Source organism: Crocodylus porosus, unplaced genomic scaffold, assembly GCF_001723895.1.
Source record: "Crocodylus porosus isolate Cpor-Errol unplaced genomic scaffold, CroPor_comp1, whole genome shotgun sequence".
Taxonomy (NCBI): domain Eukaryota; kingdom Metazoa; phylum Chordata; order Crocodylia; family Crocodylidae; genus Crocodylus; species Crocodylus porosus.
In genome coordinates, this window is record NW_017728907.1 from 58,652,264 (window position 1) to 58,670,676 (window position 18,413).

Here is an 18,413-nt window from a genome sequence, read left to right on the forward strand (position 1 = left end):
CGCGGCGGCTGCTGGCGGCGCGGTGCAGAGCGGAGCGGGCGGCGCGCGGGCAGGCTCCCGGGGACCCCGCGCCGCTGGAAGTGCGCGCTATGCCTTTAACGCCCCTGTACAGTAGGCATGTATAGTGTGTAGTGTAGGGAAAGTCTAGGCGGGGTTAAAGTTCAGCTCATGGAGCTGCTCAGCGCTGCCTGCAGTTTAGCAGAGTTGGAAATGTGAAAGCAAGAAGCAGGCTCCATTCTCCCCCCCTCTTTCTCTCTCTCTCTTTTTCTCTCTCTCCCTTTCTCTCTCTCCCCCTCTCCCTCTCTCTCTCCCTCTCTCTCTCTCTCTCTCTCTCTCTCTCACACACACACACACATACACAAACACACACACACACGCACACCTCCAAACCACAACCCCCCCACCGCAATCATGTATTCTCCTCTCTGTCTCACCCAGGTAAGCAGCTGTTTGGATGCATTTGGGGCTGGTTTTGCTGGGTGGTGCATGTGCGTGTGTGTGTGTGTGTGTGTGTGCGGGGGGTGTGCGCGGGGGGGGGACCACAGCTTGAAGAAAGTAACTTTGTTTCCATTAGGTTGCATTCCTCTTCTTGCACGGCCATTTGTGCAGGCACATGGCTAATGGCGCCTTACTTATTAATGGTTTAATTAATATTGGGGAGGGGGGTCCCGCTCCGACGCTCTGTTTTGGGGGGCACGATCCGCACGTGTGCGGCAGTGCTGCACCCCATGACATGCTTGGTCATCTGCAATCGATGCTCCCCGTTTGTGCTTCCGATGCGATTAATGCATGGGGGGGGGGGGAAGGAGACTAGTGAGAGCTCTACTTCGGGTTAGGGTTGGGTGGGTTTTTTGGGGGGGAGCATTCAAAAAGTGCTGCATTTTCTTTTCGGAGACGCAAGTCACTGCATTGCTTTCCCTCCCGTGAACTCCAGACTTTTGTTGGGTCGTGGATGCGGTTGAGGGCTCCCTCCCCCCGCGCAGCCCCGGCGCTGGCCGCTGCCCCCGTGCACCGAGCCGGGACCTGCCCGCAGCCCCCCGCGCGTGCGTTGCACGCGTGCCCAGCCGTGGATGCGGGCTTGGCGGGGCTCCCCGGGGACGTGTGGCTGGGACGCCGAGTGGCACTTGCTCGGGTGTCACGTTGGCTTGGGTGTTATTTTATTTTTTTGGAAGGGGGGGTGCAAGTCCTGCTCACAAAGTTGCTCGATCCCGTCCCCGGGCTGCGGAGTTGTCCCGGCTGCAGCCGCCCCCTCCCCCGCCGCGCGGCCGCCCTCCCCGCTCACTTCGCAGGACTTCGGGCAACTTTTCCTGCTCACCTCTCCCCCTCCCTCTCACCGCCCTCAGGCTCGACGCTGCCCTTCTGCGGCTCCTGAGCCCGCGGTAGCTTCTTGTTTTGTCATATTTATTTTCACTATTGAAAGGCCTGAAGCTGGAGTGAAGGGAGAGTGTGCCCCCCCCCAGCCTGGGACTGTGATACCTTCCAGCCTCAGTGCAAAGCAAGTGGCCCCTTCCCTCTCTTCTGCACACAAGTTATAGCACAGCCTTCCAGTTGCACACCTTCCCTTCGCAGGAGACAATGATTTAAGGAGGAAATACTTCCTGGTGGACTCAAACCCCAGCCTGATTTCCTCCTGCGTGCAGGACTGGGAGGCTATCATCCCTTTTAGTTTGCTCATTAGTATTTTTAAAGAGGAGCTCTTGAAGGCAGTTTCCCACAAGAGAGCTAGCCCCCCCACCCTGGGGATGGGGAGCTTTTCCGAGTATGCTTGGGAGCTGCAAAAAAAAGTTTTATTTTTCTTTCTTCCCTCCAGAAATCGATGGGCTCGCTGGGAGGGAAGTGGTGGGAGGGAGGAACTTCACAGTACTGAGCTCACCCTTGCTTTTAGGCAAAAGGCAGGTCGACGTGTTGACACGAACGTGTCACACGCGCAGAAACACGGGGTGCAGCCCTTGTGCCCTTTTTGACCAGAGTTTACGCCACTGATACAGCCCAGATAAATCCCTACTTTCTGTCATTTCGCCTACTGGAGAAATGATAGTAATTTAACTTTGGAAAGAACAGCCAAATACTCATTTCCTTTTCAAACTGCACTTGTCTAATCCTGTTTTTAGTAGGCCCAATGGTACAGTAAGGAGATTCAAAATAAATCTCTGCATTTTTCCCTTTCCTTTTTTATAATTAAATATAGTGTCATTTTATTGTCAAAATCTTACATCTTTGTTTAACATTTGGGAAAGTAGTTTAGGGATTCAGAGGCCTCTTTGCAAACTATGCCGAGAATGATCGATGAGGCGGTTTTATCATTTTATATAGAAAACGTAGGCTAAATTTTAATAAAGGCTTAAGTGGTCTTTGGATTTTCATTTCAGAATTAACATGAGCTTTTATTGCTACAAGTTTTGGGGTAGGGTTTTTTCTTTCCTTTTTATATTTTAGTATTGGCTCAGTTTGAAGGGGAAAACCTTAGAAGGATGATTTGGAAAAATACAAACAAACAGGCAAAACCATGGTTAGGAAGCACAGTCATCCCAGTAGTGCAACTGGAATGGCATGACTGTGTCTGCTAGAGAGGTTTGAACCCTTTCTCAGAGATATACACACTATTTAATTCACATCTGTTCTGTAGATCTGGAAAATAGTTTGGGCCAACCTGAGTATCTAATTTGTAAAAAAAAATACTTGAAAAAAACATGAAATGCAGAAATATTAATATTATGAGGGTTTATAGCTTTGACTTATTTTCAGATAGATCAGTGTAAATAGATCATAGAAAAAGATTACTATAAAATGCTACCTTTTCTTGGCCCTCTCTTCTGGATATTAGGGCCCCTTTGTTTTTTATGAGTCTGTAATTTAAATATATAAATATAATTTCAAGGCCCAAATTTTTGATGCAGGGTGCATGTCGGAAGTACCATAACTACAAATAGTGAAAGAGCATTATATTAAAACTTAGTTTTTATTTTTTTCCTTTTAAAAAATGTATAGAACACCCTTAGGGTACCATTTATTTTTCAAGTATTCTTTAATTCTTAAAGGGGAAAATGTTTTTAAACCAAACTTTTGAACTATTTAATAAACATTGAGAAAAGGCAAAAATCATACTGTTTTCTAACAGTTATTTTCAATCTTAATTTTTTGCTCTAAGCAAGTGAGCGGATCTGCACACCTTTACATGCGCTTTCACGGACATATTTCCAAAACTTTTTTGGGGAGCTTAATAACATTTTAATAAACAACTTTAAAAAAAAAGAGAAAAATGGCAAAAGTGGTTTTCCAAATGGTTGTGTGGCTTCATTTCCATTCATACTTTGCTGATTCCTTCTCATTGAGATTTCGGTGGTTGGATTTTACAGGGGAATATTTTATGAAGACAGTTTAAAAGTTAGTTTGGCAGTCTTCTGTTCTTGAGTCATTAACCTTTTTGCTTAGTACACCATTTTGAAAACCACATTAAAATGCAACATGTATAGATACACATGAATGCAAGGCATATAGCTGTCTCGTGGTGTAGCAATCTTTAAATCTAATACAGATTAAGAACTACTGAAAATGATTACCTGATCTTTAGGCCATATAATGGTTCTGCAGCCTTTCAAAGTTTTTTTCTCCCTCTTTCAGGTTCACATTGTAGCTCAGCTCTAATGCAGACTCCAGGAGCTGTATTTTGGATAGTATCCAGCGTAGGGCCAAAAAAGTCGTGAGCATATGAGATCAGTCAATACGAAGTCCTGTTGAAAGCAGAAAGTTAAATATTTCAGGATATACCAAGATGTGTTTAGAATTTATTAATGCTTCAAACGATCCCCTGTTTCATTGCAGGTCTTTTTAGCAAATTGATTGTGTACCTTAGCAGATAAACTTTGACTTGACAAAAGGCCTTTTCCCATTCTTCTCTTTTTGAGTGTATGTATTGGGGGGAAAGAACTGAAAAGATCAGAAGTGTGTTTTTATTATTTTTAATAGCTTGTGGCAACCTGCAGCTCTTTATCTTTTTTTTCTATTAAGGCAATTTTTCATGTTTGAGAGCCCAGCTCCACATGTTGTGATTGCTGCCTTCTCTCACTTTTTGAATCCACCGACTAAAAGCTTTTTTACTTTCTTGACATTTGAAACTGATCTGCTCAAGTAGAGGAAAAAAAACCCAAAATGTTAATCGCCAAATTGTTTGAATTTATTTTATGCCTTACGTTTTAATAATCATTCACATTTGTAAGTATTCTTGCACTCTGTTAATGTTGTTGTGTCATTTTTGGTAATTTCTAATAGTCCCCCTTTAAAAAAATATGCTGTAATGATTACATAGTACATACACGTTAAGAGATGCACAGAATATGTGTGATTAACCCCTATGGAAACTTGATACACAGCCTTGAATTGTGACAGGGTTTTGTTACTAGATATTTCCATCATTGATTTTCATTTTTAATATAATTTTTTTGAGCAGGAAGGTGTTTTCTGGGGAAAAAAGCCACTGGAGCTACACAAGGGATATATTTTAATAACATGATTTTTAAGGCTATGAAACTATTTCGGTAGGTGGTACACTGTGCATGCTAATACAACAGAGGAAAGTCATTTTAATTGAAAAAAAAATTGTCACCTGGCAAGGACAGTGCAGAGTTAAAGTTTCCTGTCTGTGCTCTATATAGTTTTAATTTTTTTTCCCGTAGGGCCCAATCCCATGAATGGGAGTAACTCACTTGTGGGAGTTCCTCTTGGCCTAAAGAGTGAACTTAGTTCCTCGCCTATATTACAGAATCAGGCCCTTAAGTTGTACATGCGTTTCTGAAGGTAAAGGCATGTGCAATAATGCTGTCACTTAGAGAAGAATAACCAGCACAATTATAGTGAATTATAACGTGTGATTTATGTAGAAACATAACGTTTGACTAGTGTAATTTTTGCGTACATTTACTAGTTTAAAAAAATCAAGTATATGGGCCTTTCTTGCAGTATACTTATTGGAGTTGAAAGCAACTAGTCAATGCCGATTGTTTTTGTCCCAAGTACAGAGAACAAACTTAAAATAATGTTACTGAAGGCAGGCGGTATGTTTGGGAACAAAAAGTATAGCAGTGGTAGTCTTTTAAAATATATTATTCAAACTATACCAAAAGATGCTAGCAACATCCAGTCATTTCTTTTTGGAATATGGTGGTGACACTAAGATTTTCTGCTTTCAGATTTTGCACATAAGTTTCCCTCTTCTTTTATTTTTTTATACTAGGGAATCAGAACTTGTCTTGTATCCATGTCACAATATCAGATTTATTATTTTTGGTCGGCGAAGTATAAACCAAACTGTTTTTTTAAACTCTGGAAGGTTAGAGTTTTCTAAGCTTTTAATACAATTTACTTTTAGGCATGCTGGAGAAATTTACAAATGAGCTGAATTATTTGCTGTTTCTGGGGGTCCCGTAAGCAAAAAAACCCCCAAACCCTTTTATCTGTAAAATCAGTTATATTGGAATGTCATTATTCTGCCGGTCGCTGTTTCCAAATACATCTTAAGTAAAGTTTTTTTGTAGTCCAGACTTCCCCATACAAACATTGATTGGCATCCAAATGTTTAGAATTTGCCAAATTGGCGGGCATGTGCTGGCTACCCCACAAGCAATGGGGTCAGGGAGAGAACAAAGTAAGATATGTATTCTTTGAGCACGGATTAAGGCCATTACAGATTTATATACTTTTCAGCTCTTGGTCTACTTTCAAATTTTTTAAGTGATTTGAAATTTTAGGACCGAGCCTAAACTTCCTTTACACTTGAAATGTTCTCCATCCTTTGCAATGGTGCTATCATAGCCTATGGTTGATTTACATAGAAACCCTATGTGTGTGCGTGTGCATATGTGTAATGAAAGGAAGAAGCATTTATATATGTGTGTGTATATGAATATGCAAGTGCTTGTGTTTCCTGCCCTATCGTATATATGCTTGTCATGCCTTAATTCTTACTTTATGTGCACATACATTTTTCATGTGTTAAAGTAGAGTTTGAAGGAGATATTTTGAAGTCTTTGCTGGTTGTGATTGTGTTTTCATGATATCAATAATTTTATTATCATTCCTCTAGGATGAATTTCATCCCTTCATTGAAGCACTTCTGCCTCACGTCCGAGCATTTGCGTACACGTGGTTCAACCTGCAAGCCCGAAAACGAAAATACTTCAAAAAACATGAAAAACGCATGTCTAAAGAGGAAGAGAGAGCAGTGAAGGACGAATTGCTAAGTGAAAAACCTGAGGTCAAACAAAAATGGGCATCCAGACTTCTGGCAAAGCTACGGAAAGATATCAGGCCTGAGTTCCGAGAGGATTTTGTTCTCACAGTCACAGGAAAAAAGCCTCCGTGTTGCGTTCTTTCCAATCCAGACCAGAAGGGCAAGATGAGAAGAATTGACTGCCTACGCCAGGCAGATAAGGTCTGGAGATTGGACCTTGTTATGGTGATTTTATTTAAAGGTATTCCGCTCGAAAGTACTGATGGCGAGCGCCTTGTAAAGTCCCCACAGTGCTCTAATCCAGGGCTGTGCGTACAGCCCCATCATATAGGAGTTTCTGTTAAGGAACTCGATTTATATTTGGCATACTTTGTGCACGCAGCAGGTAAGTGCATTTATACAAAGTTGTCCAACTTTTCTGTAAGCTCCGCTCCTCTGCTGTACCATCTGAGCGTGTGTCATGACCTGGCAAAGGCTGTTTGAGTCAGTGTTTGAATTGTGGGAAAATGTATGCCATGTAAATGTGGCTGGCAGCATGGGTTTAACTCCATCTCCAAGCCTAACCAGTGAGGAAGACAATACTGATATATTCTGGTTGCCAATGCAAAAAGTAGCAACAAATGAGATTGCATTTTCTGTTGACTTTAAAAAGCAGTAAGTGTAAAGATATGTCGGTTTTCTGCAAGTGCTGTCAAAAGTGTTTCCATTAATATTAGTGTAGGAAATGTGAAAGGCCTTTGCTGCTTAAACTATCTGGAGGCTTAGTTATAATGTATCTTGTTTTAATACAGGCCAGGGAAAGCACAGAGATGGGCCTTTTTAAAAAAAAAATACAAACACCCTTTGTATATGTGTTATGTCATTGAACAAATAAATTCGGGGAAACAGGAGTGTCCAAGTGCTGATCGTGAAAAGGGCCAGGGCTAAGAGGCGCTGAGTGCCCTCGATTCCTGTTGATATGTATGGGGGAACCTGTGCCACGTCTTACAGATATGGGCCCAAAGTGTAAAAGAAACAAGTCACGCAAATCTGGCTGGTGCAAAGTATGGTTAAAAAAACCCCCATTTGTGTAGTCAACTGGTTAAAATAAGATCAGCGTTAAAAGAAATAACCAGAGTGTCATAAAGACATGACGTGGCATCTGACCAGTCCTGAGAATTGATTTTTGATTTGATAAAAGTTACATTCAGGAGGGCAGAAAGGCATGTTGTGAAATTTGGTACTTTTGTGACTCCAATGCAAAACCTGCCTAGCTTGTGAATATGAATATATTCAGCAGCAGGATAAAATGATATTCTGTTGCATTTATTTTCTAATCATCTTGTTGTAGATAAGTTGTTGTTCATGAAATGTTAGGCCCGGGTATTTGTAACTTGTTGACTTTCTGTATTGACACACCTACCGATCTCACTGGATTTCTTTCTGAGCAGTTACTTAAGCCATGGGGTCAGAGAGAGTTGAAAAAAGAGTGAAGCAAAGAGAAGATGGTAGAATCTTATCAATAGAGACTAAATATAGATACATTTCCTATTATTAAAATAAGAAAAACAAAAGACTATATCTATTTTCTAATATTCTCTAGGGATTTGTAAAGATTGCTGACTATCCAAAAGATTCATTCAATAAAGCCATTCAAACTTAGGATGTGCAATGCCATTTCAGTAAGTTTTACAGGTATATTCTGAGGTTGGAAAGTATCTTTGGGCATCATTGTGGTATTTTACACAGATAAGCTGTGGAATTTATTTTGCAGTTAGATGCGACTGCATATTTATGGTCCAGGAAATGTAGGCAAATATTGTGGAAAGAGGGATTTATTTACTAGGTGATTTATTATGTCGTATAATACAATAAGAAGTACTTGATTTGTGGCTTAATGGAGAGAGCATTGGACTGGGTTGCAGGAGGTATGTTCTTGTTCCTGGCTCTTTCAGTGTCTTACAAAGTGGCAGTACCTCAGTTTCCTCGTCTGTAAAATGGAGGCAATTATAGTGACTTTCTTTATAAAGCAGTTGAGATCTACTTGAAAAATGCTGTGTAGGAACGAGGCATTATTATTAATTAGACTTACATTCACCACTAATGTTTAGTCAGTATTGTGTTCCATAAAGTAAAAGCCAGCTTCCGAAAAGCACAAAGCTTGTCAGCAGAAGCCAGTGATCCTGTTTCAGCCTGCGTGCAGGATCATAGAAACATAGGGCTGGAAGGGACTTCAAGAGGTTTATTAGTCCATTGCCCTGGTTATGCAGAATGTGCCTGAGAGACAGAGAGAAGCAAACAGCTGAACTATACCTATAAGTAATAGAAAGAGGTGTAAAGTGATTTAATTTTTCCATTATGAGTCACACATCCCATATTTAAAAGTTGAGTATTTTTATTAGTGGTATGTCATCTTGTCAATATGACTGACAACTAGTGACCGTAGGAAAGTAGGGCTGGAAGTGACTTCTTGAAGACATCTAGTCCAGACCTTGCAAGCTCTTGTTTTTTAATCTGTTCATCAGAAACAGAAAACAATTGTGCTAATTGTTCTTTGGACTAAACTTTTGCCATAGAAACTTGAACGCTAGACTTGAAAATCTTTCTTGAGCTACATGTACAGATCCTATTAAACGGTAAACCTTTTTAACTATACAATCTTTGTCGCTGATTGTACCTGCTGCCATACATGGTTGTGGCAGTAACGCGTGCTGCCAGATTTATTAACAAACAGATTAATCAAGTGCAACGCAATGATATTTATGTAGTGAAGTATGATCATTATTTTTATCCTTCCAATAGGCATGATGAAAGCATCGTAGATAAAGCTACCTTTTTAAAATTTTTAAACTCTGGTGTATCCCACAATTCTTTTTACACTGGAACACCGGCCAAGCTGACAGTCATTGGTTCCCACAGACCCGCAGTCATGGCAGCTTGTGCTGTGTGTGCAACAGGAGAATTACAAAAGAAAATATTAAGGGTCCTTTTGTCTCAAAATATTTCAGACGGTTTCAGAGTCTTACAGACCTGTTATTTATGATGAGGAAGCTGCCAATACAAATATTAGGTAGGTTGGTCAACTTACATATAGCTGATTTGACAAGCATCTGCTATAGTACAGAAGATTTGTAAACACTAAACAATGTTTTTACCTCCTTAAAAGTTTTGAGAAGTTGCCAGTATTGGCAGGAGGCACAGACTCTGAAACGTGCTTTAAGATATGTGCCAAAACCATTGTGGCCTTTTCACCCATAGTGCTTGCTGCTTCTTCATCTTCTTTTTTTTTCCTTTTTGGATTCTGTTCCAATATGCCTTATTTTCGATGACTTCAACAGTGAGATGTTCCTTTCCTTCTAAACATGTACGATAATTATTGCTTTGAATCCAGGCTTTTTTTCCAGTCGGACACTGTCATCTGTAAGAGAACACATGTGCACAGATTTAAATAACACTTCTTACAGAGCCACAGAAATGAATTATTTTCTTTAAGAACTGTATAAAACAAGAAAACTAAAATATGCAAATACACAGACTACATGCCATTTTTGTGAGAAAATAACGAACAACGCTGTTTCAGGAATTAGAGAGCGACCAAACAATGTAGCAACATTTACAGCTTCAGTCCTAATTTGCCGTTTTAAATCTGTTTAAGCAAAAGCAGACGGCATTCTCCTATCCTTCACTTGGGTTTGCTTTTTAGTTTTCACTTCTTCTGCAGATGTATCAAATGACAACTTGGAAACCATTGTGGCAAACCGTTCTCTTTGTGGGAGTATAACAGTAAAGCTAATTTATGGCCAGTCCCAAACCAGATGATCTGTATCAGAATCTACAATATACCAGGCACGTGGCGAGGTCACAATTTAAGTTGTTAAGGTCATAACCTAAGCCACCAGGCAGTTGACCTTTTAGATAAAGTTAACCTTTGTTCATTAGTAGGCACTCAACCGAGAACTTTCTTGAGTTTTATACTGCTTTGGAGTTACTTCTGCTAATGTGATCAGATTGTAGAAAAGATTCTCCACTGAAGTAATTAAATTTTGTGAGAGGTCACAGGTTTTAAAGACTTTCTTAGTGGACAAAGCTAGATTACAGGCCAGAAAGGGATAATACGATGCTTGAATTTTTTTTCCTGATAGATGTCATTAACCGTTCTAGGCAATAATTAAAGCTAGTGAGATGTTTGAGGGACAAAATTGCCTAATCCTTCAGGGCATTTAAAATTTCTAAGTTTAAATAAAGTCTGGGGTTAGTATTTTGTTCAAATAAGACCGTTTTTACTGATTTTGATACTATTCAGAACTGAAGCCAAAGTCGAAATGGGAAGTCTGACATATTTTTGCGACTGTGAAAATTTACTTAGCATTGAAATATGTTCTATGGATAATTGACTATGTAATAGTAGGTACATGTGACCTTGAACTTAAAGTAGACACATTTTGTGCTGTAATTAGTGTATTTTAAATATTTATACTTAGATCATAACAAAAGCATATCGATTGAAATTATGTAAATACCGGTCAGAATTAAAATAGTCTCATATAGTCAAAATATCAGTGTAAGTGTCTTTTAGTTCCAAGTCAGAAAGGTACGTAACACTTGCACTGTAATCTTTTAGTACAATTGTTATTGATTGTTGCTGCATTAATCCTGTTAATAGCTTCAGCCAATTCAGTGTGTAGCAGTGATGTGAAGGGTGTTCTAACAATACTGTACATCATGAAAAGAGCTGTTGCAGCATCCTGAAACTCCTGATACCTGCTTTACAAAAGTACAGTGTTTTCCTGTATAAGGTATTGCTGATTACCACATTACATACACCATATTGTTTACTTAATTACATTGTAACGCAGGCTCATTTTTAATTATTTAGATTACATTCTTGTTTTGTTCTGATGCAGCATTTCTGTTATTTCATTTAAGTCCGAAGTGCTAGGTTTTGACACATTTTGGTTTTATTTTGGTTACGGTATTGCCATTCCATCGTACAGTAATCCAGATAGCCAGGATATGCAGATTGGCCAGATGGTCACGTTAACAGATTGAGAACTCACTTCCCACTGCTAAAGAGCAGGTGTAAGATCAGTAGGGTTTTTTTGCTCCCAAGATTCATCCCAAATGCTCGTTAGCTGCGTGTATAACGGCATTAAAAAAGGGCCACATTTCAGAGCAGCATCTCTGCCATGTACTGAATATGTAACATATATGCAGCTTGTGCACATATCTGGAGATTTCTAAAGCATTTATGTCATACCCTCACTATGAAACTTTTGAAAATCTGCGTCTAATATATGGCTGTCATCGTCCAGCCTTATATCAAAGGACTCTTAAACGTTTTATTCATGAAGCAGGATGTTAATAATACATGTGCAGTACTCTAAAAATGCAGATTACGTTCACTCTTTAAAAAAATAGCCTTGCAGGAAGTGTTTTCTACACCGCATATATACCGGGTTACATGTGGAGATCCAGAAGATCGTGGATATTGCAATATTTGTTTGTTATGACTCTCTGCCACCCATATTTATGGGTTAAAGATTATGTCAGATGTAGTCATTACCAAGTCATTCTGTTATCAAAGAGTACCAGATCTTGTGTCATGTCCAACCCATAAAAGGGTCTCATTAAAAAAGGACCGAAAACTTACTTGCAACTGGGTTTCCTAGCTGAATAAGGAGTAAAAAACCAAAGTTTTTGGCTACCCTTGATTTATACCCGTGCATTTACCATGCACGCACACTCTGGTCACACACCCATCTACACACCCTGCATGGTACAGACAGATATATAATATCTCTATCACGAAATTCTGCTTGGGAAGTGGGACCAGACTGCTCTTTGCAGTAGTAACCGTAGTTGACAGAAGCAGGATTTAGGTTGAGACAACTGCTTCCCCTGCACTGTTGTAATTGAGAAGACAGGCATCTGTGTTAATTCTAACCCTAACTATAGTGGCACTTGCGACTCTGCTATATCATGAACCCCTGGCAGAAGTTCAATCATGTGGTTTAGCTTTCTCTGTTCAACAACAACAACATGTAATCACTGGCTAAATATGCTTTTAGTATGTTCAGAATGATTTCTTTTCCCATAATATTACATACGTGTCTTAAACCACAAGCAGCCATGGTCTGGAGTAGGACAGTAGACCCTGTGGGTCCAAATCAAAGAGGAGTCTTTAAATGGAGGTCAGCACATACGGAGCTGTGAGGTTTGCCTATCGGTAAGAAAATTACCCAACACTGCTGGCTTGTCTACAGTTGCTGCACTTTTATATTTCCCTTCTTTTCCACCCAATGATGAATAGCATTAATTTAAATCTATTTAAGGCGAGTGTGGGAGAAACCACAATCTTTGTTGTGGTCACTGCTGTACACAGCAGGGCTGAATGTTTCGCTTGGTTGAGGCCTCAACGCTGATTCTCGAGGACCCAGAACATCGTGTCGGCTTTTCAAGCCCTGCAAAGCAGCAGTGGAAATTCTAATTGTTCACAAATGCCAATATTTATGATGATGCTTCTTTATTGCTTCTTTTGATTTAAATGTGAAGGAGGGGACAGCCATCCTCAGCTTCTTGTGTCCTTACAATTATTTAAAAGAACAATCCTCACAAGAATAACCGCCCAGCAGCATAATAAAACCCACACACAACCAAATTAAATTAACATAACCAGCCAGTAATTCAAAGCAGCAAAATAAAGCCAACCTCACCACTTCCCACACCCTCAACCCTTCCCCAGAGCACTAGCAAATAGATGTTCTTTGCAGCATGCCCCAAAGTTCAATAGCTAGGGGCCGTTTCGAGCTGGAGGCTGTGAAAAATTCAAGGCTGAAGGATTCCTTATGGAGGAATACTTGCTGGCATGTTCTGTATACTGAGCACTGCTGCCTCTAGTAGCCCTGTCCGCTGCAGTTGTGGATGTATCTCCCAATATGAAGTAATTATATTAGGTTGGAGGGATGCGATTGTGCGGATTGTAGTGCAAGGCCACTTGTTTTATCGCTCTCATAGCGGTTGACTCTGAAGCTACACTTATGATAGACAGAGCTTTAGAGAGGTGGGGGGGGGGTCTTTGTCAAATAGGAAGTATATTTTTTTAACCAGAGTAACCCTTTTCTATTGCATGATACTCTTTTGTTCATTCATTTCACTTGTTTAATTACTTAATATTTGTCTTACAGTAGTATCCAGCATTACTGCATTGTGTAAAGCATTATACAAACAGAGAGGTTGATGCAGTTCAACTGCAAAGGTTTTGCAGTATGAGGCTGTAATTTTCTTGGTACAGACTCTCCAGGCCCGTTTTTAACGTAAGCCAGATTTTTCCAACCTAAGGTGCCAATTCATATTGTGGCATCTTACTAAATTAACTGATTTTCAAAGTGGCAGAATACCCACAGCTACTATTGGTTTCAATGGGAATTCTGTCTAATTTTGATTTGTTCCTTATACTTGGGGCAATATTTGTACCTGGTGTAACTCCATTATATTAAGTGGAGCTAGCAAGGGTGACTGGCTGCTTGAGCTCAAGTCTGTTCATAGATGTAGCCAGCAGAAGTCACGCTTACATGTTAAATAATAGGGTTTGACCATCTTAAGGCAAATTAACATTTTTGGGCTGAGTTGATAGCTGTCTTCAATAAAATGTGCATCTGTTTTGTGCATACCAAAACCCAAAAGGTTCAATAAACTGCCGAGTTGTGATTTTCACGAGCAAATGTGGGACTTTGCCTGTGAAAACTGGATGCCCTTTCAGATTGTGCATGTTCCTGGCGAAGGCTACCTGAAGATTTGTGCCTTTAAGGTCTACCTTTGGAAACCTCTTTGAAGTGGTAAAGTTAGACAGAAGTAAATGATTTGTGTGGCCATTCAAGAAAAACGTTACTGCTATGTGCTATCTTACGCCTCTGATCTACACCTACATAGAGGCTCAGACGCATTTGCTGTGGTTTAAAGACTTGTGCTGCAATTTTACTGAAATATGAATTATACTGCAGAGTAAAATACCTGTTGTACAAAATCCTTGCAGTCCCATTTTGCCAACCAGGCCACTGGGATACAGTACAGGACACCCTCACTACCTTTATGAAAGGAACCAATGTGCGGCTCAGTGGGAATCTTTTCCCCACACCCTCTAATGTAACTGTCCCACCGACACCCTCTGGGGCCAGAGAAACTTGTTTTAGACCACTGGCATTCTTGTTTAATTGCAGCAGGCTCTCATATAACTTGTGGTATGGACTTTTACCAAGACTTTACTGAAAATAAGCTCCTGAGAGCACCTTGGGCATGAAGGTTAGTCCTGATGACAGAACTGAACAAAGGGAAAGACCTTTGTGGATCAGTCTACCAAAAGAGAAAATTCCTCCCTGATCCCATGCATGGTGGACAGTAGACCCTGATACAAATCTGTGGAGACCCAAAACAAACACAAAGGCAAATCCATATTGAACGATAGCAGTACCCCGCCTTTGACTCATGTAGGGCAGTTAGGATGGAACAAGAGACTGGAGCCATCATCCCGATCCAGGTAATGAGCCTAGGCAGCACAGCTGCTTTTGAAAGGGACAGTAGGTCACGTTCATGGGGGCTCCTTTATCACAAGGTGACATAGTATGAATAGAAGTGAGATGGGTAAAATCTGTGCTGTTTTCAAAGTTTTTCGTAGTTTGAGTGAAAAATGTCAGAACCTATACTTGCCTTCAGGTTTTCACATAACAGGTTCAAAAAGCATCATGCAACTACATGCTTTTGGAGCAGAAAGTTATTAGCATATCTGGTAAGGATGATGTACTGTAGGTCTGTAGTCCTTTAAAATATAAATCATGGTCATTTAATTACGTTTTGAGAGGGCAGATTTGAGGATATACTGCAAAATGCATTACCTATTATAGCACCACGATAATCTTATTAACCTTGCTTTCTACTTTTTAATTTTATTGTGCACCCTGTCTAACTCTTACGATATCAAAAATAATTACTCGGAGAATACATGATGTCAGAGGTCTGATATGACATTTATCTTCACAAGTGAGGAGACTGATAACTTGTGAGTTACATAACTGCATGTGAGGGACCAGATAGTGCTTCACAAGGGAAGGAAAGTGAAGATAAATGTCAACAGATAATACATACGGTAATATACATGTATTTGCATATTTGTGTTATATTTGAAAGTCAGCCTTGCAATACTATCATGGAAATTTATCAGCCTTCCCACAAAATCCACTCATCTGCCACCGTTGATAGTAATAAAATAAAGAAACTGAAAATTTTACCTGCATATAAAATATAACTTGCTTTGGGTGAACAACATTTTTAGGCTTGTTCCAGCTCTAATCCTCCATTGGACCCACTCTCATGAACCTTTGCTCCTCATGACGGTTCAAGTAAACTCTGGGCGTGTCCAACAAGCACTGATGATTTGCAGCATGGGGAGTTTTTTTGGCCCTGGGAGATCCTGGGATCAAAAAAAACATGTGCCTAAAAAAAAGTGGGGCAGCACATGTGGTGGCAGCGTGTGCCACCCAAAACCAGAGCCTGGCCAGCTAGAGCCATGTTCCAGCTGCCAGCCAGGCTCCCTGCTTCAGGATTTCCAGTGCTGCAGCTCCCAGAGGCCCCAGGACTCCAGGTACGGCTGCTGGGGTGCACAGAGTTGTTGGCCCTAGCCTCCCCTACCCACCCAGAGCAGTGTGCCATGCGCCGGACTGTGCGTGGCACTCCCCAGGGACAAGTAGCAGTGGCACATGTACCACTGCTGTTTGCCCCCAGGGAAACACACATTCCCACTTGTGGGGACACACCCTTTGGGAGCATCCCCACATGCAGGAGCATGCATTGAAGGGGCAAAAATTTGTGCCGCTACTTTTTGCCGCAGAACATGCCCTTGCACGTGCGCTTTGGTGTAGGGTGGATTGCCCAGCTCCAGGCAAACTGCCCTTTTCACACTCCTCCCAGCTCCCAGTGTGCTGGAGGAGCCAGGGGGCAACCAAAGGAGTGGAGAAGCTGTGGCTGGTAGAAAGCATCTCCCTGGAGAACGAAGCCTGTGTGTCTGCAGGTGCACGCTTTTTTCTCGACCGTTTTTTTTTTTTTCTACCAGGATTTGTTTGGTTTTTTTGCTACCAGGATTTCCTGGTAGCAAAATTTGCCCCACACTGCAAATTCGCAGTGCGGGTCATGTTTTAACATTCCGGGCATGCGGTTTGTGATTCTGCAAAGAGGTTCATGGTGCCACAGACCGTACACGCCTGCACATCTGAATGCGGCCTTTCTGTCTGTCTGTCTATCTACAACAGTGTCTAGTATATATTGGCTATTTTCTCCCTTATTTTGTAATCCCAAGGTGGTGGGTGGAGGGAAACAAATGCCATAATAATATCCCTTTTCAGAAGAATATAGTTTAATTTTGTGTGTGCGTGCAGCAGCTGCCATTGGCAAGCTGTCGTCTTTGTTGCCATGGGTTTTTTTGCATGTGTGCCAGAATATGATTGGATGTTTCAGCATGTTTGTGTTATTGGGTGAGATGTCTCTGTAGCCAGTCACAAAATTATCAATTGGTGGATTCTAAAAGTAGTATAATTCAACTAGGTGAGTTGATTATGATGAAACAGCAGTGAAGGGGTTATTTGGTGGTTGATGATAACTTTGGTGGTGCCCTCAGTTTTTGGATGACATCCCACAAGGAAATGTTTTTACGTATAAGAAAACAACTCATAAAAACATCTTTTGCTTGAACCATGCAGAGATAGAATAAAGTGAAATAGCAAGTCTGTAATTTGACAAAAGACAGCTCTATTATTTTTCTGATCTCATTTAGGGTGGCTCTTGCAGAAAGACTTGTGTGGGACTCAGGCCTACCGTTCGTTCTTACTCAGAAGTGTTTCTGAAGACACCGGGAGCCGCACACATGAACAGGCCATGGAGTCCATGACTCTAAAGCATTAAAATAATAGAGACATGAGGATTCAAAGGGCCCTGAGCTTCACTTAGGACAGAAATGTATACATGGAAAACAAGTAGCTCTTGTAGCCGGGCATACTGTCAGTGAATCTTAGGATAGCCACTGTATGCCAGCAGATTTTATGTGAGATGAGAGAAGCATCTTGACCCCGCTACAGCTGTTACTATAGTGGCCATAGTGATGTAGCCGGGGCTATTACTCTTGCTCTTTGGATCCATCCGTCCATCCATTTTATTTATAATAAGCCTGTCACTTTGATAGCTAAGCTAGGACTATTATGCGATGATAATTCTTTGCAGCCTGCATGTCTTCTTCAGTCACACTATTGTCCTCCTGCGTTATAGTCATTGACCTGGAACATCCATTGGGATTGCATTGGGAAGTGTATGCCTTGCACACAATACTAGGTGCAGGAATGTGTTTGCCAATTTGTGAGGAGTGTCTCCTATGGAGGCATGGCTGGGAAGCATATAGATGTCCTAAAGGAAACTGGCCCGAGGCCGTTGGTATACTCTGCTAGTGGGGAATGGAAGGCTTGCGGGAGCAGCACAGATACTGTGAACAGTACGATGTAGGTTGCAGGAAGAAAGTCCAGGACAATCCTTACGAAGAAATTAAATGCAGATTGAAACATTGAGAGAGCTTTACGTGCATAGTCAATTTTAGCCTTTTTAATTGGTCTTTGAATAAGTTGCCAGTACTGAGAGGCCAAGGCTTTGTAATGGCCCTTGAATATTTCTGCATTTAAGGCTGACATACGCATTGAAAAATACATTGTAAAACATAAAAGGAAAATGGGGTGAACCTCTGCAGAGGCATGAAAGGGAAAGTCTAATCTTGCCATGTGATTGTCAAGGAAAACATTTTAAACAAGTTATTGGACAAAAACTTGATGTTGAGTGTGGTTCACCCTGAGTTCACTACCTTTTTCGCTAGAGCAGCATGCAAGAGCATTAGAGTTCAGAATGGGAGAATTGTGGTGAAACCCCTGAATGCTGCTAGACATTTGGGTGAAATTTAAATTTCATTCCAGTGGACGTTTTAGAAGAGGTAGATTTTTCTGTCTTTAAACGAAGTAATTTCAAGTAAATTATAAGAACAGACTCTTTGAGCAGAACACTGTTCAGGAGTATAGCTATTGTTGTCTTCCCTGTTGGGGACAGAGAGTCTCTGCAATGTTGAATTGTGCAGAGATGAGGACCTTTCCTGATGTGACAAGGACTCCATTGAAATATTAGATAGACC

At 40.9% G+C, this 18,413-nt stretch overlaps 1 protein-coding gene across 6 annotated transcripts in view; it reads left to right on the forward strand.

The window, feature by feature from the left end:
* Positions 1 to 18,413, forward strand: part of NFIA (nuclear factor I A) — a 308,101-nt gene that overhangs the window by 4,765 nt on the left and 284,923 nt on the right. For 4 of the 6 annotated variants that reach the window (XM_019531539.1, XM_019531534.1, XM_019531536.1 and 1 more), the window contains exons 1-2: positions 312 to 438; positions 6,080 to 6,611. In XM_019531539.1, coding sequence (XP_019387084.1) covers positions 412 to 438; positions 6,080 to 6,611 — 559 coding nt within the window. In that variant the 5' untranslated portion in view covers positions 312 to 411. Of the gene's footprint in view, positions 1 to 300; positions 439 to 6,079; positions 6,612 to 18,413 lie in introns of those variants that run through there. The other 2 variants (XM_019531538.1, XM_019531535.1) reach the window with 2 other exon arrangements.